This window comes from Rissa tridactyla, chromosome 13 (assembly GCF_028500815.1).
Source record: "Rissa tridactyla isolate bRisTri1 chromosome 13, bRisTri1.patW.cur.20221130, whole genome shotgun sequence".
NCBI classification, from domain to species: domain Eukaryota; kingdom Metazoa; phylum Chordata; class Aves; order Charadriiformes; family Laridae; genus Rissa; species Rissa tridactyla.
This window is the reverse complement of record NC_071478.1, coordinates 13,402,223-13,419,311: the sequence shown is the minus strand read 5'-3', so window position 1 is coordinate 13,419,311 and position 17,089 is coordinate 13,402,223. Positions and strand designations below refer to the sequence as shown.

The following is a 17,089-nucleotide window of genomic DNA, read 5'->3' as shown; positions in this document are numbered from 1 at the left end:
CACCAGCCACATCAGGGCGGCAAGGGATGCAGGAACCCTGCCGCCAGCAGCACCTTGGCCCTCATTTGGGGAAGGGCGATCCTCCCTTTGGAAAACAAGGATCACTGACAACTTTGAAACCAGCAGGGAGAATATTTTGACTCCGCCAAAACAGCGACGAAGGGATCCCAGTGCCCTGCAGCTGAATTTGCCAGCCCTGGGCCGAGGGGTGGCTCTGCGCCCCGTGCAGGAGGGAATGGTCCAGGGTGGCATCCAGAGCCCTGGTACAGACTCGCGCGTCTCCCGCGTCCCCGCCGTCGCCTGACTGTAGCTCACCAGCGCTCTGTGAACAGCTCGAGCCCCCTTTTCTTCCCTCGCTTGCCTGGCACGGGGCGACGGTTGCCGGCGCGGCTCCATCTCGGCAAGCCTCACTGGGGGAAGATGGGCGAGCGAGGCGGCGATACCCTCGGCGTGCGCGCGCTCCCTCTCTCCCGGGAGCTTGCAGTCCGTGCAGGGAAGGCACTTGCTCCCAATCCAGCTAAATTACTATTGACTTGTGTTCTCTGCGCTTCACAAACATTGCACTCAGCCGTCGCCAGCGGGGCGGGCGGTATCCTGCCAGGGCTAACTTGGGAAGCCAGCTGTGCCGGGCCGGTTTTTTTCTGCTCTTTCCCATCGATCAAAGAATTAAATTGACAGATGGGGAATTCTGCGCGAGACGCGGGAAGGGGAAGGAATGACTTGTGGGTTGGGGTTTTTTTTTGTGGGTTTTTTTATGGGAAGGATGGGGTGGGAAGAGGGGATGCGGATGGTGAGGAGTGGGTGAATGAGAGAGGGATGCGTGGGGAGGGGCGTCTGGCTTGTATTTTGGTTGTGAGAGCGTTTCTGGTGAGAGCCCCGGTCTCGGCAGAGGGCTGTGGGTGGGTGGAAAGCAGCAGAGCCCCTCTGGTTATTTACAGGTCATAGAATCATAGAATTGCTTAGGTTGGAGAGGACCTTTCCGATCGCGTAGTCCAGCCATCAGCCAGCTGTTTGCTGGAAGCACAGGGTGCGCAGGGGAAAGCGTTCTCCGCTCTGGACCCGATCCTCATGCCCTCCCCGGCGGCATGGGAAGGGTCTTCCCCGTCCCCATCACCTTTCCCAGGTTGCTTCTCCGTTGGCCGCAGACCCCAAAGCTGCTCCTTTTACCCCTCGGCTGCGTTACAGCCCCCCCCAGCGCTCGCCCTCACTTCCCAGCCTTTTGGGCTCTCCTTTTTTCTCCATTCTTCTTTTTCTTTTTTTTTCTTTTTTTTTTCTTTTCTTTTTTTTTTTTTTTTTATTTTTAGAGAGCATCTGTAACTAATGCAAACACATGCCGTAGCCGGAGAGTAAAACCCTGCAGGATTAGCGTGGCATCCGCAACCCTGCCACGTTCTAATCCCGTGGTAATCCCCCTCTCGGCCCACCCCCACCGGCTTTGGCTATTGTTTAAAGGAAGCAAATGGGATCGTTAGCGGGCAAACCTTAACCAGCTTGGAGCGGCAGAACGGAAGTCGAACCAATTCCCTTCCCCACCCTCCTGGGGGGGGTTTCCTCCCTTTTTCTCCTTGTTAGGAGGATGGGGGGATGCTCCCGGTGCTCCCTGGCGGTGCTGTGGCCGAGCCGGTGAATCCGGAGCACACGGTGGGGGCTGTTTGCCCTGCCAGCCCCCTGCCCCACGCCACGGCGGGTCCCCTGGGTGCACCGGGCTGCTGAGGGATGCTCCCTTAGCACCCAGCATCCCGCAACCCCCATCGTCGCCTCCGTGCGAGCTCTCCGCATGGGGCAAGTCGGGGTCTGGTGGGGAAGGGGTGGCGGGGGGGGGACAAATTCTGCCCTGCTATGGATTTGGGTGCTGAGACCACGTTTGATGCCATTTCCGAGCCCCAAGGGCGATGCTGGCCAGGGGAGCGGGAGCCAGGAGGGAGAACCACCGAATTGGCACCTTCCTCCAGGATGGAGGAATGATTGAACTGGGACGAACCGCTGGAGGGTCCCGGGGGGGTCACCTCGAGGTGCCCCTCGACTCCCCCCAAGCTTGGCAGGGTGGGCGCCGGGAGGGGAGTGGGGGCCACCGTCACCCCCGGTCCCCCTGCCCGTCCCCACAGCCTCCATCACGGAGGGAGGCGGGTTCTGGCGCTCTGTCAAGGAATTAATTGAAAAATAAAATCATTAGATGGGAACTCCAGAAATGCAAAATTGTTGGGAGTTGGGGGGAGGCGGGGGGGGGGGGGGGGATGTGAGCTTTTGTCAGGTTAATTTCTTCTGTATTGATGTTTTGTGACATTTACTTGTTGTTTATCTCCCGCAGCAGCTGTAATACTAAAAGAAAATGCACAGCTTGTTCCATTTATTTATTTTACACCTTTTCTTTAGTCCTATGGTATGTTTGTTTGTTTGAGAAACCCAGCGAGGCTTTTGATGTCTGAAAGCAGGATTTAAACAGCTGTTCTCCATGTGCTGCGAGCGAGCGAGAGCCGCTGGCTGGGGAGCGAGCGGGGGGGAGAGGGGGCTGCGCCGCCGCTCCTGCCGAGAGGCCACTTCTTGCCCGGCGGAGAGGAGCCAGCACCGACATCGGCCTTGGCACGGGGACCAAATGGCTTTGTCCCCCCCGGCGCCGATGCGGGGTCGGGGTGCTCGCTCGGGTGCCGGCAGTCCCCGGGGGTTTCTCGCCCTCCCGCAGGCTGTCGCGTCCACGGGGAGGGATGCGTGCGCGGTGCAGTGCCCCACGGCAGTTTCGGGAGCGGGATGATGCCCCGGGGGTCACAGGACAGCGCTGTCAGTGTGGGGCAGGAGAAGCAAAGCAGGGACATCCCTGCCCCATCTCTTGCCTTCACCCATTGCCGGCCGAGGTGGGCGATGCATGCTGGGCTGCAGGGCCGGGCATCTTACATCTCAGCAAGGGTGTTGGTGGGTCTGTGTCCTGCCAAAGGCCACCTTCAACCAAGGCTGGTGTCTAGGTTGGTCTTGCGACCACTCTTGGACAGGGGATGGGTGAATTGGGGTCAACAGGTAGGGTCAACATCACCAACGAGCCTATTTGTACACTGGGGCTGTTTGCTTCCAGCAGAGCCTGGGAACCAAAGCGTGGGCGGTAGGTGAGGAGTCCCACCTCCAGCCATGGTGCCCTGGCCGGTGAGAAGTAAATGCTAGTTGGGGGGCTTTAGCCGGGAGGGGGGTGAGGCAGGCTGGAGGTAGCAGGAGATGAGCTGGAGGAGATCATGCCTGGGCCCGGGTTGTAATCTCTGCTTTTCTTCTGCTCCCGCATCTCCTTCGCTACCACCCGGATCTGGACAGACTCCCCAAAGAAGAGAAAACGATCGGAGGTTTTGAATGAAATCCTGGAGCACCTGGAAGAGGAGGAGAGCAACAAAGACGAGGCCATCTAGCAGCTGCCTGGCATCGGCGAGGTGGGTACCGGGGCCTTGGCGGGGCACGGCTGGCCCTGAAGGTCAACATGCCTCAGGCTGACGCGGGGTCGGCAGTGCCAGGAGGAGGAGAAGGTGGCCTCAGCACCCGAGCTGGGGGTCCCACCCGCTGCCTCCCCCTGTCACCCCACAGGCTCTTAGCCGTGATTTCGGGGGTTACAGCCCAGATTTGAGCTCAGTTTAGGCCCCGCGTTGAAGCGAGTGCGTGCGCTGCTTGTCTTTCCCGTGCGCTCCCCAGCGGGTTTGCTTTCCTACGAGGGAATCCGGCAGAGTTGCTGTTGCAGCAGAAATGGCTGTCGAGTCGTGAATCGGCCCTCGCTCTGGTTGGGGGAGAACAGATGGGCTGCCAAAATAAAAAAAAAAAGAAAAAAAAAAAAACGTCTGTTTGGAGACCAACCTGCAGCTGCCACCACAAAACAGATAGTTTGGCAAAGGCAGGGAAAACTGCCCGCCCCCCCCAGTCTCCACGGCTTCGCTCCCTCCCTGGCCACCACGCACCCCAGGGTCTAGTTTGTGCCATTTCATGTTCTCCTTGGCGGGTGTCGTCTGGGAGTAGCATCTCTCAAGGCTGGAGAGCATGGGATGGCAGAGGTTGGCAGGAGGGAGCCAGGAATAAATAGCTCCCTGCGGTCAAACCACCGTGCAGTTCAGCCAGCCCCCCCACCTCCTTTTGAGACCGCCCAGCAAACCCTGCGTGGCTTCAAGAGGGGTGAGACAGGCTCGTGGATCTCCTTTGCCTGTGTTTGTGGTCACGGTGAAAACCTCGGATTGCCGGTAGGAAATCTGTTCTCCAGCCACAGCATCTGGAGAAGTGTTATAAAAACACCAGGGGGGCTCCCAGGTCCCTTTGAACTGCTGTCTGCCCCGCTTTTCCATCCGCGGAGGGACACAGCGCCCACCGCCCCAGTGACAAAACCCCATCCTGTGCTGAGAAACTCCTGCAGGGACAAGAGTGACAAGCGCGTTGCGGCCACACACTGCCCATGGGGAGGTGCCTCGGGGCGCTGGGTTGACGAATCCTTCGTGCTGGGGAGAAAGTCCCTGCCACGCTTTCTCCAGCACGGCTCAACACCTCCCAGGGGAAGGATTTTGACACGTTCTGGCTCTCGTTTTTACAGCCACAGAAATGATGCCAGTTCCTAAGTCTCTTCCAAGTGTCCCCTGGTTTTTGGGGTGCTGCTGGGGCTTTATATGTCCCGAAGCGGTGTTGAGCTGAGCATGCCGGGGAGAAGCTGGGGCTGTCCTCCGTGCATCGGCACTGGGAGAAGCCAGGGCTGTCCTTTGTGTATTGGCACCGGGAGGAGCCGGGGCTGTCCTCCGTGTATCGGTACCAGGAGAAGCCAGGGATGTTCTCCATGTATTGGCATAGGGAGAAGCCGGGGCTGTCCTCCGTGTATTGGCACTGGGACAAGCTGGGGCTGTGCTCCGTGTATCAGCACGGGGAGAAGCCGGGGCTGTGCTCCGTGTACCGGCACCAGGAAGCCACCCTGCATTCACTGCCGGGTGTTTGTGTGCGCGATGCACATTACTGCCGGAGAGGCTGTTTTCCTCTCGGCAATACCTACCTATTGCTGCAAGGCGGTACGCAATACACCTAGCAGTGGGATGCTCATAACCTTACTTATTACCGGACTTTTGTTCAACCCACGACACCGCTGGCTGCCTGAATAGCGAACGCATCTGGGTCTGGAGCGGACCAATAACCCTGCTAATACATCTGCCTTCCCCGGCCGCTGCAAGAGCCGGGCACTAGCACAGCGCCGGGGCCCTCCTGATGAAAGGGAAGGTGCTTACATGACCGCAGGAATAATCCGAGTTGGGTTAAATAACTGCCTGCTTCATGCAGTGCGTCTGCAGTAAGTGCCGGGGCCTCGAGATAACATTTGTTCCCTTGGAGCGGCTCTGATTTAAGGATGCCTCGAGGTGGACATGCTGTTAACACCTTCTCCAGCAGCTAGCCCGAGGATGGAGCTGGGGAGGGATGGAGGGGGAAAGGAATGGAGCTGGGGAGGGATGGAGGTGGAGAGGGACAGAGCTGAGGAGGGATGGAGGTGGGGAGGGAGGGAGGTGGGAGGGACGGAGCTGGGGAGGGATAGAGGCGAGGAGGGATGGAGCTGGGGATGGAGATGGGGGGGGATGGAGTTGCTGGAGGGACGGAGCTGGGGAGGGATAGAGGTGAGGAGGGATGGAGCTGGGGAGGGATGGAGCTGTTGGAGGGACGGAGCTGGGGAGGGATAGAGGTGAGGAGGGATGGAGCTGGGGAGGGTTGGAGCTGGGGAGGGTTGGAGCTGGGGACAGATGGAGCTGTTGGAGGGCTACAGCTGGGGAGGGACGGAGCTGGGGAGGGATAGAGGTGCAGAGGGATAGAGGTGAGGAGGGATAGAGGTGAGGAGGGATGGAGCTGGGGAGGGATGGAACTGGGGAGGGATGGAGCTGGCAAGGGATGGAGGTGGGGAGGGTTGGAGCTGAGGGCAGATGGAGCTGTTGGAGGGATGGAGATGGGGAGGGATAGAGGTGAGGAGGGATGGAGGTGGGGAGGGATAGAGGTGAGGGGAGATGGAGCTGGGGATGGAGGTGGGGAGGGATGGAGCTGTTGGAGGGATGGAGGTGGGAATCTGGGGAGGGGTGGAGCAGCACAGGAGGTGCAGGACAGACAGCAAAGAGCCCAGGCAAGCCCAGCATTTTCGGATGCATCCTGTCCCAGCTCCTCTGCAGACCTCCTCCCTGAAACTGGTCCTCTCCGTGGGGCCCTGGATTCAACACCGGCAGCTCCCCGGCTCTTTGTGCGGACCCCCGGAGGAGGCTGAGCTCAGTGACAGAGCTGTAACACCCCAAGCTGGTCCCCCAAACCATGCTGCAGCTCAAAAGCCCTTCCACTGCTTCCAAGCATCCACCTTGCCCTGCAGCAGGCAGGCGTTTGTGTGTGATTGACCAATGGGTAAACTGAGGCACAGGTGTCGGAGCGGCGCTGTCAAAGGGGGTGTCACCGCGTCGCCCGAAATGGTGACAAGCCTTTTTTTCTCCCTTTTTTTGCTCAGCGTTGACGAGTGGCGTTCCCGTCCCCGCTCCCTCTGCGGCTCCCCACTGCCTTGGCCATCTGTGCCAGCATGGCGCTGGGAGGCAGGGGGGCAGCGGCAGTGGGACCCATCGGTGGTGCTGGGGTGGCTTCGCGCCGATGAGGAGGGGGTCACCATGGGGAAACGGGGCTTTAGCATCCCGGGGGTGCAGCCGATGGCCGGCAGAGAGGGCGGAGGAGCCGGGCAGGGTCCCTTCCATGCACGTGGATCACCCCAGCCCGCACACGATTTCAGCGAAGCTTTGCAGCGTTGCAGGTTGGGGTTGGATTTTGGATTTTTCCTGGTTTTTTTGTTTTTTTTTTTCCCGGTGGTGTTTTTTTTGGTTTTTTTTTTTTCCCCTCTCTCCCTTCATTGTCTTTTGTGGCGGGGCAGGTTTCTTGCTGAGTGTCTCTGAGGTCTGCAGCGGCGACGAAAAGGATTAGCGCAAGCAGAGCATGTAGGCTTTAGAGAACAGAGCCGAGTTTGGTTTCAACATCTAATTCAATTTGTTCTGCCGAGATTGAAATATGAAATGGTTGCCAGTCAAACGTTCAAAGGCGGGGAGGAGGGAGGAAAGAAGAGAGGGAGCCTTCTCAAATTTAAATTTTAATGAAAATTAATTTAACCCTTTGATATGTTTTAAAACACGTTATTTCCCGGTCTGGAAACAGCCTAGAAAACATTCATGAGGGTTTTGTTGGGGTTTTTTGTTTTGTTTTTTTTTTCTTTTCCATACCTTCAAACATAATGAAGATTTTCTTTTTCCCTTAATGATACTTATCTTGTTGAGCAGTTTGACATTGGTTAATTTTTCAGGCAATTTGGTATCGAGGAAATCTGTTTGATGTGCGCAGGGGGGGCGGGCGGGGGGGGTGGGTGCTGTGTGTGTGTATACAGATATATATATATATATATATGCCCGTACATTAATTACGAAAGTGCTGATCGTGGCTCTGGAGAACAGTTTGAGTTAATTCCCGCTCCGCAAGCAAGAGGCTCCGCTCCTTTGTTACGTATTGAGAATCCCCCACATCGCACCCCTGAAATCAGTGAGTTTAACGGGAATTTTCTGAAAACGAGCGTATACCTGCTAATTACCCTGAATTAAAATGAATGCCTAAGTAGGTCTGCAGCAAATTCATCGCTCCCCACAGCCTTTTTTTTTTTTTTTTTTTTGCCCCCAGTTCTGAAACAATCCTAATGATAAAATAATGCAAACTCTCTTAACCGTCCGCGCCGTTAAAGCTGGGAAATATCCTCCCCCCGGTCCTTAACCCCAGCGCATCCTTCTGCAGCCGAAAACCTTCGCAATACGCCGCTTTTATGAGTGGTAAGAGTTTTCTTTTCGCCGTAACGATTATTCAGAAAGGCGGTATCTATAACCAGCGATCGCACCCTAATTGTTGTAATTGGGCTGTGAGGAGCTGTGAGCCCTGGCCCCCCCCCCCCCCCCGCCCTGTTTTGCTGGCTCTTGGCACCGCGAGGCCGGTGTCACCGTGCATGTCGGTCACCCCCGGGCTGCCCGGCGCTCCCTGGGGAGATCGGGGGTGCTTTTGGGGTGGGATGCTCGCCTGCTGTGGGTCTCCTTTTTGGGGTGGGTGCGTCGTATCCAGGCTGTGATGGTGGCGGAGGGGACGAGCAGCCCCCTCCAAAGCCTCTGCCCGGCTCGTCACTCATCGCTCTGCGGGCGAGAGCGGGAGATCACAACCGTTTTCGGGGCTGCGCGGGTGATTTCGAGCTTCGGGGAGTCTCCGGGCTCGCGCGAGGCGCGTGGTCACGCCAGCAGAGAACTGGAACTGCTGGGTTTCGCTCAGTCCCCTCTTCTGCACGGTCCCCGTGGGGTCTGCGGCCCCCAGGTTGAAGCCCGCTGCCCCGACGGCTGGGTTTTTGCCAGGTGGCGATGGCTTCGCGCGGGGCGAGACCCCGTCGAGCTGAGCGGGAGCTGTGACGGCTGCGGCTGGTCCCCAGGCACCCGCCGGATCCCCCTCCCCGGGGCTGGCTCTGGAATTGGATTAGGATATTATTCAAATGCAGCCTTTTTACTGAATTAGAGGGTTAACGGGTTTTAATGTAAAACTAGCTTTACTTTATTGCTGCCTGTTGCCAGAGGCCTGTGTGGGCTGTTATCTACTTAAGGGGAGAGCGGGCAAGTCACCGCGGAGAGAATGTCCCAGGGCGCTGTGATCCCTCTGCTTCCAGGGCTGTGTGTTTTCCCCAAGCGGTGCTTCCCGCTGCTCTTGGACCTCTTTGATTGCTCAAAGTCACTCATCGCCTTCGGAAAACCCTTGTCGACGATCTGTGTTGGTTTTCTCGCTGTCCCACGGGAGGAGGCAGGGGATTCGGCGCAGGCAGGTCCCATCCCGCTCTTCTTTTTTCCCAGGCTTGAATTGCTGCTGCTTACAACGGGTCCCCGTCCCTCTGCTCAGCCGCGGGGTGGTTTCCTTTTCATCACTTTTCCTACGGCTTTGGATCACGAATTGCAGCTCGTTTAGTCCCGTCTTGCCTTTGCAAAGTCTTCCTCCCAGGTGTGCCCAGGAGAGCTTCCTCCCACGGAGCGGGGCTCTGGGAAGCGCTTCCTGTCTCTTCGCAGCAAACACCGTGGACGCCGTTCCCCAGACATCCCCACTGGAGATGCCGTTCCCCACACATCCCCACCGGGGATGTCTTTCCCTGCGGGAAGAGCTCCCATCCCCCTGGTGTCGTCTTTTGCTGCTTTTCCAGCCCAGCTGCCGGCTCCAGGCAGGAGCTGGGGGATCTCAAGCCATTCTTTCCACCTTTCGGCCATCCCCTTCTCCCTGGCAGCTCTCCCAGCGTTGCTTGGCTGCTCGCAGAGGCACTAAGTGCGGCGTCTGTGCCGGCCTGAAGTTGTCTTCCTGAGCAAGGAAACACGCAGGAAGGGTTTGGGCTTGAAAAAACCCAGTGCTTGGGTTGCCGCTCCCTTGAGATGGAAGAGGCAGCGTGCTGGCGGAGCGATGTTCTCCACCAAAATCCTCCCACGCTGCCTCCATTCCCCCATTTGCAGAGCACGGTGCAGACCTACAGGTGGAAGCAGCTGCGTGCCGTGCCCATTCCCGCATCCCTGCTGGCAGCATCCCAGCTCCCTGCCGGGCGTGCAGGTGTGCTGCAAACTCCTCTTTAGCCAGCAGTCGGGGCTTGCTTTTCTTCAGCTCCTAAATTCTCTCCCTTCCTCCTTCCACCGGCCCTTTGCAATTGCAAATGCCGTTTGCTTCTCCCCTGCCGGAGGATTAGCCAAGGGACGCTGCTGCGGCTGCCCCATCGTGTCCCCACGGGGCACGGAAACCTCTTTCACCTTCCCTGCAGCCAGCACTCAAATACTCTGCCCGTGTCTAAGGGATCAGACCAGTTGCCGCTGGGTGACCAATTGCCGCGGATCAGCCGGGCTCAGCCCCAGCCAAGGTGGCTCCCAGTCGCTGGACCCCATCATGGAAGGTGACAGCAGCAAACTGGCATCGCCGCGGGCTGTGGCCACCTGTGGGGTGGGATGGTGGCTGGAGATTTGCTCGGGATTTGGGGGGATGAGCTTCTCCTTAATATTGTGGTGTGTCTGGACCTTACCCTGGGTCGCACCGTCACCAGTGTTTGGCACCACCACCTCCTCCTTGCACCACCACCTTCCTCCTTCCACCACCACTTTCTTCGTTCCACCACCACCTTCCAGCTCCTACCGCCATCTTCCAGCTTCCACCACCACCCTTCTCCTTCCACCACCACTTTCTTCGTTCCACCACCACCTTCCACCACCACCTTCCACCACCACCTTCCAGCTCCTACCGCCACCTTCCTCCTTCCACTACCACCTTTCTCCTTACATCACCACCTTCCAGCTTCCGCCAACACCTTCCTCCTTCCACCACCACCTTCCTTCTTCCACCACCACCTTCCACCACTACCTTCCACTTTCCACCACTACTTTCCTCCTTCCATCACCACCTTCCAGCTTCCACCACCACCTTCCTGGCCAGGAAGTCGAACAGGAGAGCGAGGAGGCAGCTTTCCTTTCCCTGGAGCGCGGCTGCCTGTGACTGAGACGCGCTGCCTCCTGTTTTCCCTAAATATATGCATTGGAGAGGGAGAGAAATCGCATGGCAGGGCTTGAGATTTCAGACTTAGCCATTCATGAATAATAATCAGGCTCAGTAATTCACAGTAAATGGGTATCCAAATTGGCTAATAAGGGAGGCTTTCACCCCAAACTGGAGCTAGGAGGAGAGACAGAGAGAATATCGACAGACGTTGGCTGGAGCGGCTGTGCGCACGGTGTGACCTGAATCGGTGAAAATAGGGAAAGCGATGCCAGCGCGAGAGCGGGGAAACCGGAGAGCGGCGACGGGGGAGGACCCCGGAGAAGGGACGGTGTCCTGGTGGCGGCCAGGCCAGGACCTGCAGGAGCACGGATCCACAGCCCGTAATTAGTACCATGTAATTAGGCTCAGCTCTCTCTTCCAGCCCCGGGACCGTGCTGGGCCGATGGGCGTTAGCATTCCAGGTCCGTGCATCCTGCCAGCGCCCCTGCCCCGCAGCCCACGTGGATGGGACGGTCCGGAGCCGGTGTCACCATGTCCCCACACGTGATGTCCCCAGCCCGGGGCTTAGCAAAGCTGCTGGGACAGCGATTGCTGCCCCATGGGCACCTTCTGCTCATGGGAAACAGCTCCCGAGTGCCCGACGCCGGACGGAGCAGAAGCGATGGATCCTCGCAGAGTCCTTCCCTGCCGCAGATCAGCTGCCACTTCCCCACAAATGCTCCTTCAGCAGCATCTTAAGATGATGTTTGATAGAGTTAAGATAAAGAAGGAAAAAAAAAAAATGGCAAAGCACCTCCGCAGATCCCGGTCTGTGATTGGAGCTATTTAAATAGGCAGAATAGAAGCTGAGCGTGCGGCTGATGAGGAGCTGAAGGAAGGAAGCCCCTCCGAGGGCCGGCTGTTGCCAGGCGGTGTTTTGCAGCCGCTAAATGACTTTTTAAATTGAGGAGAAACCTGCAGCCACTTTTACAGTCCCCTCAGCTCCCTTATATAGGGCAGCGCAATGGCTGGAGAGCACCATGCCGCCGCTTGGCTGAGTTACCAGCTATTACGGTCCCGCCGTCCTACAGCAAGGAATTGCCATGGATTCCAAATCAACTGCAGCAACTCTGGCCAAAGGCGATTTTCCTCCTGCCCTTCTTCGCCTCCCCCTTCCCCGCGCCGCTGGATTGAGGACACTCGCAAAATTTAGCGCTGGGTGGCACGGAGCGAAAAAACCTTTTGGGTTAGTTGTGTTCCCCCCACTTCCCCCACCCCCGTGACTTCACTTATTTAAGCGCGTCGGAAAGTGGTTTCGGGGTGCGCAGGGTGTTTTTCTCTCGGGTGTGATGGATGCTCTCGATAGCCCAGCACCGCAGAGTGGCCGGATTCCACCCCCTCACCCCCCACCACCGCTGTGTCCCTCCATCCCTTCCCTACAGCTTAAACCATCCCTTACGGCCCCAAAACCGGAGGTGGGATTTAGCAGGTGTAATGAGGATGGCTTTATAAGCCACGAGGGATGGAGAGAAAATCATGCTCCTGCCTCTCCTGCGCTTGGTGACCTAAAATCTTTTTGGATTTGAGCATAGCCCGTGCTGGCAGCCGCCATCCCGCGGATACTGGTGGGGCTGGGGAAGCGCACGGGTGCCGCCCTCCAGCCGGTCCGAAGGTTTTCTCCTTCGTCGGCCTGGAAATCACACCACAAAATGCGAAATAAAGCTTCATCCGAAGCGCCACCCGAGATTTCCATCCCGGCCATACGCCACATCTGCGGGCAGCCATCCCCGTGGGGCCGAACCCGGCTTTCGCGGGGTCCACCCTGCCCCGAGAAAAACATTTTACCTTCTTTTCTCCCCCAGGCTCTGGGGTGGGTGTGCGGGACCCTCCCCTTCCATCCGCTCCACTGGCACGGCCACCCCCTCGGCTGTCCCCGTCACCGCCCAGGGCTGGGAGCATCCCGACAGTGTCCAAATTAACCCAGGTTATTTCGACAGAGCCGGGGCGGGCAGAGACAACTGGTGGGATGATGCCGGCAGCTCCGAAGGCTCTGTCACACCTGATGGGGGGGCAGAAACAGGCAGATCGCAGGCGGGAGCTGGTTTAATTTCCTTTGCAGCCGAACCCAGCCCAGTGTATCAGCCTGGGCTGAGAAAGCCCTGGGAAACGGGAGGACAGACTGTCCCAGGAGCAATTTGAAGCGCGGAAGAAGTGATGCAGGGCTGCGGAGGGCTCGCTCCAGGGGGGGACACTGCTCTCACCGTCCTACCCACCTCCCCCGGCAGGATAAACCGGACAGGCACGTCGCCCCAGGCACCCTGCAAAACCAGGGCGGGTGTTCCTCCCACCTGAAATTGGGGGTGAAAAATGAAAACTGGGAAGTTTTTAATTTTTATTTGTTTTTAATTTAAAAAAAAAAAAAAAAAACAAACCAAACCCACCCCACTCCGTGTTTCAGCCGCTGTTGCAGGAGCCCCCTGCGCCGGGCAGTGAGCGCGGCTGCGGGAGGGGGGCGGCGGGGGCGACGGACTTCGTTAGGATTCAGCCCTTAGATCTCTCCTTTCTCTCTGATGGCTGAGTGTGATTGACACTTACAAATTACCCAGCCAAAAGTGTCGAGTCTTTGACCCCTGAGTAACATCTTTGGCAAGCCTGAGATTTGCCAGCATTTTGTCATCTAATTACTACAAATCCCTTGAAAATTCACTGGCTGGTGAATTTTTAATGCGGGACAATTTCAATGTGATGCATCGCCCAGATGGGCACGCGCGCGTGCTCCTTCCCTCTCCCCTCGCCGCCGCCTCTCCTTCCCTTTCTTCTCCTCTTCCTCGCCTTCCTTTACTCCTCTTCCTCCCCCCATCCCGTTTCTTACCTCCCTCCTGCCTGCCTGCGTCCGTATTTATGGGAATCACCCCGGCATCGCATCCCTCCCCAGACTCTTCATCCCGCTGGAGGAACCGGCCGTGCTTGGGATGGAGCCGGGTACTTTGTGTGTCCCCCCCACGAGCCTGGCAGCAGCCTCCTCGAGACCCCCTCGCTGGCAGGGAGCTGCTACGTGGCATTAATTATTTTTTTTTCCATCTTCTCAGGTCTCTCGCTGATGGCTGGAGAGGGAGAAGCCTCGGCTGGGGACTTGGTAGCCAGCACACTTGTTGCCAGCGGAGTCCACTCGTCCCGTGAACCCGAGGGATGATTCAAGCCGTATGTCCAGGTCTCGGTATTCCCAGCTTTTTAAGACCTAGAATTGGGAGCGGGAGGAATAGTCCTGCCCGAGGATCTCCTCTTAAATCCGGGCAGGGATGGGATTCCCCTTCATCTCAGAAACCGCCCAACCTGGTGGCACAGAAACTCGGGGAGACGGACAATTCCCCCGCCGGCCCCAGGGACTCCGGCAGAACCTGCTCTCAGTGTCTGAATTAAATGGTAATTTCTGTCCATTAAAAAAAAAAAAAAAACCACGCGGATGTTTGAAGAGTTTTCCAAACTGAGCCGCATCTCAGGTTTTGTTTGGATTTGTTTGTTTAACACATATTCGCCACAGCTAGGGAGTTATTTTGGTCCGATAGGGAGATAAGCATATTTTAGGAGGGAGGCCTGGGGTTTGCTGCGTTCGGCTTTGTGCCTGTGTCATTTCTGTCCCCGCTCTCAGGCAATCGCCTCCTGTCTCTCCCTTCCCGGCTTTCAAAGGGAAAGAGGCTTTGCTTTTCAACCAGGGTACCGCTTTACATATGTACGCAGCTGATAAAGTATTTTCACTTCGCCCCTTTCCCCTCTGGGAATCGCTGTCTTACGGCAAAACTGTTTTGTCTGACAAGGGCTGCAACAGATTACACGTGTTGGCTGCAAACACAGGGCCTTTTTTTTTTTTTTCTTCCTTTTTTTTTTCTTTTTGTGAACCGCATACCTTTAAAAAAAAAAATAAGTAAATCTCCATCTCTGCTCTGCCATGGTGAGCTCTGCCTTTTGCCTCGTCTTCCCAGGAGCGGCCCCACGCTCAGATCCGCTTGTGGCATCAGACCTCCCGGGGTGATGCATCTCTCCGGGTTGTGTGTCCGGTTCAGTTTTTCTCACCTGAGCTTAATTTGAGCCTGAATCCATAAAAATCCTGGGGCTGAGCGCTTCGGTTGGTCCAGCCTGGGGTTTCGGCTGCAGTTTTGGGGTGGGGTTTCTTGGGACCCCTCGGCATCAGCATCCCCGGAGATCAGTGGGACTCGGAGGAGCGATGTCCTCCTGCTGCTGAGGACCAAGTGCCGGGTTTCATGCTGGCAGGAGACCGTGTGTGATGGACTCGGTGGCTCAGGGACATGCAGGACACCCCATTCCAAGCCAAACGTGGGCCGTAGATTCCTCCCGTCTCATCTAAGCGGGAGCTAGCGGGGAAAGGTGCGGGCTTTGCTTTTCACACAGGTCGTTCAGGCATTAAAAGGAAAACCTTGAACTCCTCGGCTGGCTCTAGGAGGAGAGGGGCAGAGCCAGGAAACCCCTGCCCAGGAAGGGCATCTGTCCCCTGGCTCCAACCAGAAATGTCCCTTGTTCTCCCAGCAGGAAGGCGGCACGTGCACCTGGAGGCGAAGGGCTTGGAGAAGGTGATTTTAGGCACCACGGATCAAAGAAACATCAGGATTCACTGGTGTTTCCCTCTTCAAAAGCTGCTCACCAGGGCTGAGATGTGCCCGGGTTTCAGGGGGAGAAAAATGAGGACCCTGCAGTGTCTTGGAGGGGGCACCCAGAGCCGGGGGTGCCTGAGGGTGCCAGGGAGGAGAGGAGATGTTCTGCCTGGGCACCCAGGGAGGGGTGCAGCCCCTGTGCTCATCGCTAACCAGTCTTGGCAGTGCCTTGCGTGCCTTAAAGGGAAAACGCAAGATGTTTAACGATGTGTGTGAAGAATTAAGGTACGTCACTGTAGGTGGAAGGCAGCTCAGGAGAAAGCTGTCCTCCAGGAGGGATGTTGGCTGGAGGTTGACGTCTGAGATGGGCAACGCAGCCTGGATGCCATGGAGAAGCGTGAAAGCTGAATGCGTGAAGTTAAGACTTCAGTTTGTCTCCAAACAAAGGGAAACCAGAAGCCCGTCCTTTTGCCCCAGGTTTCGTGTGTCGCAGAGGACCCCGAGTCACACCAGGGTGTCTGTAAGGGACCCACAGGGCCAGTAGCTCTCCCCGTGCCACCGCCAATGGGCGCTAGTCCTGCCTGCTCTGGTGACCCCAGCATTGAGTAGACTTTGGACCTGGGCACCATCCACGGGCTGTGTCACCACTGGGGATGCTGAGCTGCGGTTGCCTCATGTGTTGGTGGTCTCGCCGACTAACCCGAGGGGTTTTCACTGCGGTGTCTGGGGGAGAAGGTCCCACCAGCAGCACAGTCCGACTCCAGACTGAGGAGCCTGTCCTTCTGGGCACCTTGTGGATGGGCGTTTTCATGCCTGAGGATACCCAGAAGCGATGTGAAGCCTCACCTGCTCTTTTGCAAGTCAGTGCTCTCATTTTTGCCCCCCATCTCTGGATCTTCGCTCATGAAATCCCATCGAAGCAACAGGTCCAGGGAGTACTTTGCTTCCCCCGAGTTGTTTGTGGGCTCTCTCGGCTGAAACCTGCCGTGCCTGCACTGAGCGAAGGGATCGACGGGGGATGGATGGAGGAGAACCACAAGTGGAAAATACACAGAAGGAACCAGCTGAGAGTGACCCAGAGCGACCCTCGCCCAGGCTGGGACGAGCCACCAACCTGGCGTGTCTCTTCTCCTGCTCTGTGATACTCCCTCACCCCAAGGCCGTTCAGTTTTGGGGACATCCTTTTTGTTCCCGGTGCCTTTTCCAGCTTCTCTGTGCCCTGGTCAAGCCGGGGACAGATGCTGCATCCTCCCTTGCAGGTGCGGGCACAGCTCTGGTTTATACCATGATATAGCGACGATCCCGCTGGGTCCTTTTCCCAGTCTTCCCATCTTTTCCCAGTAATTTCTGATCTTCAAGCCTCCTGTTATTTTGCCCAGCTCTTGTTTCTTCAAGACCCAAGTTTGGTGCCCTGGAGGTGCTCCCGGCAGTCATGGGGGACACGATGGGTGATGGTGATGGTCCGGGCAGGGCCACCTGCCCCCTGACATCTCCCCAGGGTCTTCTGAGGCCTGGAAACATCCCAGTGCCCACCGGCAGCCCGTGGCACTCCATAAACCCCCTGCTCTGGTCGCACCACGACGCCTGGGTAACTAAGAAGTAATTAGTGCCGCTTGCTACAGCGAGTAAAACCCAAATGTCAAAGAACAGCAAAGCTATTAAGACCTAGTTTTACTGCACCTTTGCAGCCGAAGTCTCTGTGTGCGCACTGAAATTTGGGGGGATGAATCCAGTCCCAGAGCACTTGGGCGAAGTCCCTTCCCCTGGCTGTGCTGCCGACCTGGCAGGTCGTTCCCTGCTCCCTGCCTCAGTTTCCCCTCCATCCCTTCTGTAAGGTACCCGCCGTGCCCTCCATGGGGAAACCCACCTAGTTGTGTGGATGGGAGAGGGCAGATCCCACCCCGGGGGGGGGTACAAGGCAGGGTGTCCCCTGCTGGGGTGGGTAAGGACGTCTCAGCAGCCAGGGAAAAACCTTC

General features: G+C 57.4%; 1 protein-coding gene across 1 annotated transcript in view; it reads left to right on the top strand.

Annotated features, from left to right (window-relative positions):
- The window catches only part of RBM19 (RNA binding motif protein 19), a 73,292-nt gene extending 59,315 nt beyond the window's left edge, over positions 1–13,977 (top strand). Inside the window, exons 24-25 of the mRNA XM_054219881.1 lie at positions 3,295–3,407; positions 13,596–13,977. Coding sequence (XP_054075856.1) covers positions 3,295–3,386 — 92 coding nt within the window. The 3' untranslated portion in view covers positions 3,387–3,407; positions 13,596–13,977. The remainder of the gene's footprint in view (positions 1–3,294; positions 3,408–13,595) is intronic.
- The last annotated feature ends 3,112 nt before the right edge of the window (positions 13,978–17,089 follow it).